Here is a 10,694-nt window from a genome sequence, read left to right on the forward strand (position 1 = left end):
TTGCAGAGGAGAAGGTTAAAGTAATAGATCTTATCTTTCTGAAGTTGTAGTAGAGTAGATCGCATCAGGTCTTATCTCCCTGAAGTTGCAGCGGAGCAGACTGAGTAAGCAGGTCTTATCCTCCTGAAGTTGCAGTGGGGCAGATCGAAGATGGCTAATCTTATCTCCCTGAGGTTGCAGTGGAGCAGATTGAAGTCGATAATCCTATCTCCCTGAGATTACAGTGGAGCAAATTGAAATAAAAGATCTTATCTCTCTGAAGTTACAGTAGAGCAGATCGCATCTAGTCTTATCTCCATGAAGTTACAGTGGAGTAGACAGAAAGAAATCAATCCTATCTCCTTGAAGTTGCAGTGGAGCGGATTAAAACGATGAATCATATACCTCTAAAGTTGCAGTAGGTCAAATTAGATCCTATTATATCAAACCTTATCTACATGAAGTTGCAGTGGAGCAAGTTGAAAATACAAGTCTTATCCCCCTAACGTTGCAGTGGAGCAGACTAAAACCACGAATCTCGTCCCCTTGAAATTGTTGCGAATAATATTGAAGATACAAGTCTTATCTCCCTGACGTTGTAGTGGAGCAGACTAAAACCATAAATCTCGTCCCCTTGAAATTGTTGCGAAGAAAATTGAAGCTACAAGCCATATTTCTCTGAAGCACAGTGGAATGAACCGAAGCAACAAGACGCAGCGGACTGGAATAAGGCTACTTGAAGAAGAGAAGCGTCAAAAGAAGTCTAGACTCGGCGAGACCGGGTAAAATTGGTCTTTCTTAGTTTTTGCTCTGTTCTCGTTACACGACAACGAGCAAAGAGGGGCAGCTGTAAAATCCAAATTTTGCCTGGCCCAAAACCCAAATTTTTACAGCCCAAATTCACTAGCCTAACCCAAACAACATAATCTAAGCCCAACCAGGCCCAATACCCAAATCAGACCCAAATTTTAAACTAGGGTTTCAGTTTTCTGAAACCCTAGCCTAGCCTAGCGCCGCAGCTTGTTGGTCTCGTCGTTCGTCATGCCTGCGTCTCTTCTACCACGCCACCAACTCCCTCACCTGCCCTCTGACTCCCTGCAAGATGAAAGAACACGCAAAGCAGTAGAAAATAACATTTTATTGTATCATTTTCGGGGGATAAAAAGACAGAAGATCATCTCAAAAAGGGGGGCTTCATCACTGTAATCAGGGGGGATTTTTCTTTTATTTTTTCTTTTCGGCAAAAGCCGAGTTTGCTGTAAAAGAAGAAGAGTTTTCTCTTCTTTCGGTTTCCTATGAACATTAAGATAAATAAGAAAACCAAAACAGATTTTTGAAGGTGACTTTTTCTTTTTTACGTTTCTTGCTTGTTTTATTTTATTTTTTTATTTTATCTTTTACATAAGAAATACGAAATAAAAAGGAGGCAAAGAAAGCTTACCTGCGCCGCGCCAGAGAAAGGGGGAAAGCGAACGGTTTTCTCCTTTTCCTTCCGGTTTTGGCCCATTTTTAATGAACCCAACCTCGAATCTGGGTTCCCAGGAATAATCAGCTTCAAATAGGGCTAAAAAGGTCCATTCTTACACCTCCGGCCGCCGCTTGCGGCGGAGCCACGGCGGAGGTGAACCAGACCGGTGGTCGGATTCTGGGGAAGAAGATGAGAGGGGAGAGTTTTGAATTTTTTTTAAAGAATGGAAATTTGAATAAATTTTTTCGAAAATTTGGGCTTAAATCTCGATATAAAACGACACTGTTTGATAGGGTCAGATGACCCCAAAACGATGTCGTTTTGGGCTCCTGACCCGAGACCCGACCCGTCTGCCTTAGGGGATCCGCGTGTTTTAACGGAAGGGCTAATTGCGCGTTTAGCCCTTCCGCTTTTTAATGCTTTTAAAATTAGGTTCTTTTAATCTTTTGAATTTTACCCGGAATTTTATTGCGTTTTCAATGTAGTCCCTTCTGAAACTACGTCGTTTTAAAGGTGAAGGACAAATTTCCTTTTTAGTCCCTCCATGTCTCGCGCTTGTTTAGAATTATCCCTCCCTTTTTATTTATTTGTGATTTGACCCCGAATTTCGTTAAATTTTTAACTTAGTCCTTTTGTTATTTTGTTTATTTACTTAATATTATATTATTATTATTATTATTTCCTCATTTATATATATATACATACTTATATATATATTTTATATTTTATAATTTTATATATATTTTTATATACATATACGTGTATATACATACTTACATAAACTTTCATATTTAATAATTTTGAAATACATATATACATATATTTTTCATATTTTTATAAATTTATGTGCATACACACTTTTTTATAACGTATATACTTATATTATATATATATATATATATACATATTATTTTATAATCTATATACCTATATATGTAAATGTTTATGCTTTTATTTTTATAATCCATATACATATCTTTTATTTATTTTCTTCATTTATTTATTTATTTGTATGTCTCATTATTATTATTTATTATGCTTTAGAATTTTATTTGCTTATTACTCGTTATTGTACATACGTGATTAATTTTATTTATATACATGTGGCTTCTTATTTATTTATCTTTTGTTTTTGCTTGTATTATTTTTTACTTACGTCATTATCGTTGTTATTCCATTACACCCATTTTTATTTAGATTTCAAGAAAGAAATTTTAAAAATATAAGTAATACTCGGTATTTGGATCTTCGAGAGAATCGGGCCCTAACGTATTGGGTTCCGACTTTTTTCGTTGAACTTAAATAATCGAGATTACTCTTTTAAAAATGATAAAAAGCTCGTTATCGAGAATTCAATATGTTGTGTCCTAACGCATTGGATGCGACATGTTGTTTTCTCGAAACGAGGATTTTTCGAAATAAATGTAATATTCAATGTTTAATATTTTGATAAATTGTGCCCTAACGTATTGGGTTGCGATTTCTTCATTTGATTTAAACAATTGAATATTCTTTTAAACTTTATTACATGAATCTTTTCAAACTCAAGTTTTAAACGATATCGGGAATTAAAAAAGGATCGTGTCCTAACTTATTGGTCGTGATCCCTTTTTTATCCAAGATAGTTAAATGTTTTTTGAACAAGCATTTTCATTCGCGTATTGGGAATTCGAGACATTGTGTCCTAACTTACTGGATATGATTCTCTTTCTCGAATAACGTGAACATGCCATTTTTCTTGAAAATTTTAAACGTTTTAATACAAGGATCGTATTTTTTAAAATCCTCCAAAGTTCTCAATTTTTGACATTAAGACATTAAGTAATCAATTAGGTACCAATTTTGGGCGACGATCGAGGTCTTGATCCTTCCTAAATGCGTAACCGACTCCCGAACCCATTTTTTTGAATTTCGTGGACCAAAATCGTTGTTTTAAATAAAATTAAATCGTTTATTAAAAACAACCACTTTTCAAGGTGATCCAATCACACCCCAAAAAGGATTGGTGGCGACTCCCGTTTTTTGTTTTCATTTTCAAAACTCAAGTCGACCCCGTTTTTTCATCCAAAAAATGGTGTCAACAAATAGCATTATATATTATACATTATACATATGTGCCCATAATTGAGGGTTTTAATTCAAAGTACCGACATGTTTTGATGTATTATTTTAAGTTTATTGATATTTTTAAATATTTGTCGCATATATATATTTATAATCTCACTTTTAGTTTTAATAAATTATATATTATTTTGATAAAATAAATTATATATTATATATACATACAAATATATCTCAATTACATACATATAAATATATTTCTATGTAAATATAAGTTTTCAATTATTAATTAATTTTAATAATTTAATTTAATATCTTTTAATTTTAAATTTAATAATAGAAAAATTAAAATGGTTAAAAAATTAAAATTAGTTTAAAATATCAAAATTTTGTACCAACTGATATGGGATGATACAAGTTAGTATTCATTGAAACGAGCCGAAACATATTGAAATATTGACCCAAAAAGAACAGAGACTACTCTAGACATTCCAATTACTTAATAGATTTGTGATTAGTCTAGAATCAGGTTAAATTGGATATTAAATCAATAGAATGCTCTTTTGGAGCTTATTTTCTAAATTTATAATCCTAAAACTTGAAATTAACTCAATTCGAATAGGGATAAGCAAAACTCGATTAGATTTGATTCGAAAAAATTAAATAAAAAATTTCAATTTCAATTTATTCAAGTCAACTCAAATAACTAATTCGAGTTTCGAGTTCGAGCCGAGTTGAATTTTACAATTCGAATAATTCTTATAATAGATTGGTGTAAATACTCTTTTGGTCCTTGCCAATTTTGAAAATGAGCAAATTGGTTAATCTCTAAAAAATTACAAAAATCCAAAGTAATTTTCAAAAATTCAAAATATTTATAAAATTCAAAATTTATATTTTAAAAAATTTAAAATTTTAAAATATAAAATTAAAATTTTAAAATTTTCTAAAATAATAATTTTGGACCTAAATAAGTTAATTAATTACTCGAGTATATCATAATAGAGAATGTTAATATTTTATTATTTTACTGTGAAAAAGTTTTAATATATGTACTCTAAATAAAATTAGTTATACAGTAATAAAATTTTAACTAATTTGATTAAATTCAATTCAACTCAATTTTATTTTACTAGACTTAATTTAAAAATTATTAAATTAAAATAAAATAATAAAACATAACTCCTCAACTCATTTAACATTAAATTTGTTCGATGCATCGAAGTGAGATAAAAAAATTTCATTTATCTTATTTTATTTAATCTCATAATTCCAGTATTGTGAATAAAAATACGACTTGGTGCAAGAGTTCCGAGTGTATCGAACATAAAGGGAAAAAGGAGTTCTCTTGGTGCTGAAGCGCGCCGTTTCGTTGCGCCTTGGCTGCGTTGCTCTGAGAAGCAAGCTCAAGCTCTCAAGTGAAGATTAGCTTCATTTCGAAAACAGATACTTATGATTTTGATCCCAGATATTCCAAATTTACCCCTTCCCGTTCTCTAATTTTACCACTACCATGCCCATCTCTCTTTCATCTTCCCCCTCTTACCCTATTCTCAACCTCAAAACCAAACTCCACTCTCCGCTCTATCTCACGACAGTGAAACGGCACCGTCTCTGGTCTCCAACTCCAACCAGAAATTACAATGCCGATTTCCAAGAAATTCTTCCCGGAAAATATTCCGGTCATTTGGGAGCCGTTCAGGCACGTGGCAGCTGGTGGAACCTTCCTGGTGTCCAAGCTTTGGAATCCTCTACGGCGAAGCCTGTTACCGTTTCGATGGCTCTTAAGCGAATATGGGGTTTGATCGGAGACGATAATTGGATTGTTTTTCTCGCGCTCAGTGCTTTGTTCATCGCTGCTGTTCGTAAAATTCATAACTCAATTGAAAATTTTAGCATTTTAAAATAAATTTCTTATTTCTATATTTTAAAATAAAAAAAAGAGTTAAATTCCAGGTTTCGGAGATTTCGATGCCTAGGATATTGGCGGCGTCGGTATTTTCTGCTAACAGCGGTGAGTCCGCAGCGTTTTTTAGAAGCTCGCGGATGTTGATTTTACTGTTAATTATCTCAGGAATTTGCAGGTATTTTATAAAACTTGTAAATGTGATTTGCATTCGTTTATTTGAGTGAATTGTTTGAAATTTTATTTCTCACTTTTATGTGAATTGCAGTGGCTTGCGAAGTGGCTGCTTTGCCATGGCAAATACGATCTTGGTAAGAATTTTTTTTTACATAAATTTAGTGCTACTTACGCTTTTGCTTTGCAAAATAAAGGGGGAAAATCTTTATTGTTATTTTTTTGGTATATTGAACTATTATATTTCAATTGTTAGCTTCTTATCATTCATTTTAGTTATTTGCAAAAAGTAGTAAACAAACACAACCTTATATTTTCATTTCCCTTTTTTTCTGACTGCAATACTTTAATTGCAGGTTAAGCGTCTTAGGCGAAGCTTATATGCATCTCTTGTTTTTCAGGTTCGTGATCTATTTGAGAATTGTTTGTAGTACTTGGGGTTGTGAATTATGATGATGATACAAGTCTTATATGTCACTCTTCATTTTTTTTAGTACCTATGTCCAACACTCCTGTCTGACACATATCCAAACATGGGTATAGGTTCGACCATCTAAACACCCTTCAAATGCGTGGAAAACTAGAAAAAAAGTTCAACATATCTGTGTTGGACACATACCTGTATTGGTTTGTAGTAAACCACTATCTGCTGCTGGTGCTTTTGATGTAGGATATATCCTTTTTTGACATGGAAACAGTTGGTAGTTTGACGAATAGGCTTGGATCAGATTGTCAGCGGCTCTCTCATGTTATTGGGAATGATATCCATCTGATAATCCGCAATGCTATTCAGGTTTTTGTTTTTTTTTTTCAATATTATGCTTGCTGTAATTTTTTGTTTCCGGGTAGAGTTTGATAACTTTATTCTTTTTGGATTTTTAGGGAACAGGTGCTTTGATAAATTTACTGACTTTATCTTGGCCACTTACATTACCAACATTGATTATATGCTCTGTTCTTGCTATAATATTTTCCATTTATGGCCGGTGAGAATTCTTTCTCTTTTCACCTTAATTAAGCTATCAAATTATCCTTCTTAGCTTATTTCAGGATCTCAGTTTATGGTAGATTGCTTTTCTTTATATGATTATATGGTGTACTTATTATGCATATGCTGAACTAGCATTGCTGATGATTTTGGTAGGTACCAAAAGAGAGCTGCAAAGTTAATGCAAGAGTTCAATGCATGTGCCAACAATGTAAAACATGACTTCAGATTGCTGCCAGAGTTATGCCAGTCAAATAACATTCTAATATAACCAGTATCTTAATGTAGGTTGCACAAGAAACACTTTCTTTGATGAGAACTGTCCGGGCTTATGGAACAGAAGGAGAAGAAGTTGAAAGGCAACATTCTCTCTAGCATTACTCCACTAAGCATTCAAAAAATTTATGGGTGTACTTTTTCCTCTTTGATTGGCGCTTTTTTGTAAGGCATAGACGTTGACACCCAGGGCTTTCATGACAGAAAAAAAATGTTAATTTTTATTGTTGATCCCATTTGGTTTTAGGTACAAGCGGTGGCTGGATGAATTGGCTTTTGTAAGCATTCGAGAGAGTGCGGCTTATGGATTGTGGAGTACGAGTTTTCTCACCCTTTACCGTTTTACACAGGTTATTTACCATACATCCTATCCCTTTGCCTATGGTTGTATTAACCCCACTGCAAATGATGAAATGTAGGAAGATGCATCATAGTGATAAAAAAAGGTTGCTAATTCTAATGAAGATTTATTATATGACTTACTGTTAATTCAAGTATGATATATTGCAGGTTCTTGCGGTGCTTTTAGGAGGAATCTGCATCATGAATTCGCAACTATCACCTGAACAGCTTACTAAGTACATATTATACTGTGAGTGGTTGATTTATGCTACTTGGAGGGTCGTAGACAACTCATCATCACTACTGCAGTCCATTGGAGCATGTGAAAAGGTTTTCCATTTAATGGATCTCTTGCCTAGTGACCAGTTCTTATCAAAAGGCAAGTAATTTGTGTCTCTTTTTAGGGTGATATCCCGTAATCCTAGATATTTTTAGATTAACGGAGTTTTGTTTCACTTCATTCAGTTTAGCTTTCATCACATGACGTGCTGTGAGAGATAGTCTTTGCACTCTTTCTTGCCTCTTATTAAATTGTTAAATAATTTGGAGAAGAACTTTGCATCATCTTATCTGTATCCAAAGCATTTAACCTGAAAGAAATTGTCTCTTATTATTGTTCATGAAAGATGCTAAAAATGAGAATCAAATCCTATAATCTTGAACTTGTAATTTGATTGGCTAATTCATTTTTATTCAGAACTTTGTTCTAAATCTGATGGTCTCATTAGAACCAATTTTTCTTTCAAATAATTAATTTTCTTTGAATTGTCCACCCCAATGTTTTCAGGAGTGAAGCTGCAGAGACTAATGGGGAATATACAGTTTGTGAATGTATCTTTTCACTATCCTTCAAGGATCTCAGTATGTCTCATGTCCTTACAAAAGTATCATTATACCAAATCATAAATTTTTATTTTGCTTCCATGGTATGCTATAATTTCCATTATCTTAACAATCATCATTAAGATTTTAAAACTTCTTCATTAGGGATTCTATAGGGAGCCATCCACAATTGAGCAATCAGCCATTAATAAAAAACTATAAAAAATCTCCGCAACTAAATTGATAAATTTGGCCTACCTTTTCAATATTCTTGCCCTGTCACCTCCTCTTCTTCCTGATTTTCTTGTTAGAGTGGATTATGACAAGAAACATTGTCTGGTCTCTATTTTCTGATATTCAAGCAGGTACCTATACTAGATCGTCTAAACCTTGCTATACAAGCCGATGAAGTGGTTGCAATTGTAAGAAATTCCATTGCATGGTTGTTACTATTCTTCCATTGGTGTTAAAAACGGGGATTTGAGGTTTGACTGGTCATTCTTATCTTGACAAGGTTGGTTTAAGTGGTAGTGGAAAAAGCACAATAGTGAATCTCCTGCTACGTCTTTATCAGCCAGTTAGTGGTCAGGTTAGCTTTTGTCCTTCACATATATTATGTTTCTCCATATCATCATACTGGTTCAATGACTGCTGTGTGTTGGCAGGTGATTATTCTTTTATGCTTTTTTTTATTTAGTTACTGGTATTTGGAAGTTAGGGATTTCATGCTAAGTGTCTCTGATGGTCGAATTGCAGATATACATGGATGGTCTCCCACTCGATGAGTTGGACATCAGGTGGCTGAGAGAAAAGATTGGATTTGTTGGACAGGTCAGACTACATATTCTCTTTTCCTTGAAGCATGCTTGAATGTAGCTACAGGGAATATTCTAAATCTGTAATTCAGTCAGGAACCCGATTTGTTTAATATGGATATCAAGTCCAACATTAAATACGGTTGCCCTCGAGAAGTTAAAGATGAAGATATAGAATGGGCTGCAAAGCAAGCCCATGCGCATGAATTTATTTCATCTCTTCCTCATGGTTATCAAACAATTGTTGATAATGATTTGCTCAGTGGTGGACAAAAGCAACAAATTGCTATTGCTAGGGCGATTCTCCGTGATCCTGCAATTCTTGTCCTGGATGAAGCCACCAGTGCACTAGATGCGGAAAGTGAGCACTATCTCAAAGTAAGCACATAAAATTCATTTTCCTAAAGTGATAGTAAAATATGAAATTCGCCATGTTTTTAACGAGCACTAATCCATTACCTTCTATTATCTTTAGGGGGTTTTTCATGGACTCAGAAATGAGAGTAGATCAAAAAGAACTATCATTCTTATAGCACATAGGTATGGTATTTTCATATTTGCAGCTTTAGTCATTTTGATTTCTAGTTTTAGATTTGATCATGTTTGGAACATTGGAATTAACTCTGCAGGTTGTCTACCATTAAGACCGCTGACAGAATTGTTGTAATGGACAAGGGTCGAATCATCGAGGCATGATATTTTTTTTCTATTCTCTTTTTCCAAATAATGGTTGTATCTTTTGACTGAAATCAAGTATAGCCAACTCATGCATTTGCTTGCTTTATTTGCGGTCAGATGGGTGACCACACTGAGCTTCTACAGAAGGGTGGGTTGTACTCTCAATTAATCGGTGCCCAAGCCGAATCCATGGCTTGATTCTAAAACCTTCGGAGCAATTCAGCTGTATTTCTCAGTTGCCGATTCAGGGTAGAAGTAAGTAATCAATTACCTGTTGTTTTATTCATCATTGTTTTGCAGCTACTGTCTCATATTGTATGATAGACATATGTTGTTGCACGAGTCTGTCTTTAAAGCTGTGGTCCAAATTTTGTACTTGAAATGCTGATTGGCAAATCAAGGCCCGCAAATATTTGCATTCGACACTTCTATTTGATTCGAATACGCATATAAAAACATAGAACTCTTATCTATCTATATATAAAAACTTAAAAAAATTAAATGTGTGCATATCAGATTTGAAATCCTGATAACATAGTTCATAAGTAATTTTTCTGGAGATATATATTGCATTTGTCCTCTTAAATAGACTACTTGTCATGTTAGAGTCAAAAGTGCATGCATTTGAACTGATTAAAAGCTAAATGCAAACGTCAAAAATCATGATTTTGTTTTCGTCATAACAAAAACCCAAATGGACACCAAAAAACTCTACAAGAAAACATATACAATCGTGAAAATATGAGTGCATGTAATTAACTTCTATTAACAAAAGATGTATATACCTTAATCTTATATTTTATGATAATATTATTTGCATCTTTTTTAATAAATTCATCGAGTTTTTAGGTCATTTTAGCAAAATGACCCCAAAAAATAAATAATTACAAAAATGACAGTTTCAAAAAAATCACTCAAATGACTTGAAATAAATAGTAAAATAGGGTTGGGGGACTTAATGTCTGACACCACCTTGATTTTTGACCCAATCATTGTTTGATGATTGGGTTAGGCTTAAAATAAAAATTTGGGGTTGGAGGGATTTAATGGTTGACACCTAGGTATTTTTTTTCAAACAGTAGCACACTAGTATATATTTATACTAGTATTTGAAAAAAAAATTGGTTGGGGGGATAAGTGGCTGACACCACTTTTTAATATTAAAAAATAATTGTTTTTTGGTGT

General features: G+C 33.5%; 1 protein-coding gene across 3 annotated transcripts; it reads left to right on the top strand.

The window, feature by feature from the left end:
- The first annotated feature begins 4,815 nt into the window (after positions 1 to 4,815).
- LOC105798356 (ABC transporter B family member 26, chloroplastic) lies at positions 4,816 to 9,938 on the top strand. 3 transcript variants are annotated; one of them, XM_012628392.2, is made up of 18 exons: positions 4,816 to 5,369; positions 5,465 to 5,592; positions 5,683 to 5,725; positions 5,945 to 5,989; positions 6,259 to 6,381; positions 6,471 to 6,574; positions 6,733 to 6,787; positions 6,865 to 6,935; positions 7,100 to 7,202; positions 7,363 to 7,573; positions 7,982 to 8,055; positions 8,379 to 8,438; positions 8,531 to 8,605; positions 8,773 to 8,847; positions 8,928 to 9,209; positions 9,307 to 9,371; positions 9,461 to 9,521; positions 9,627 to 9,938. In XM_012628392.2, the coding sequence occupies exons 1-18, from the start codon at positions 5,022 to 5,024 to the stop codon at positions 9,705 to 9,707; spliced, it is 2,004 nt and encodes a 667-aa protein (XP_012483846.1). In that variant the 5' UTR covers positions 4,816 to 5,021; the 3' UTR covers positions 9,708 to 9,938. The 3 variants fall into 3 exon arrangements, with proteins under 3 accessions (XP_012483846.1, XP_012483847.1, XP_052476995.1); XM_012628393.2 differs by having other exon boundaries at positions 8,382 to 8,438; XM_052621035.1 differs by having other exon boundaries at positions 5,234 to 5,373.
- The last annotated feature ends 756 nt before the right edge of the window (positions 9,939 to 10,694 follow it).

The sequence above is a fragment of the Gossypium raimondii genome, chromosome 9 (genome assembly GCF_025698545.1).
Source record: "Gossypium raimondii isolate GPD5lz chromosome 9, ASM2569854v1, whole genome shotgun sequence".
Lineage (NCBI taxonomy): Eukaryota > Viridiplantae > Streptophyta > Magnoliopsida > Malvales > Malvaceae > Gossypium > Gossypium raimondii.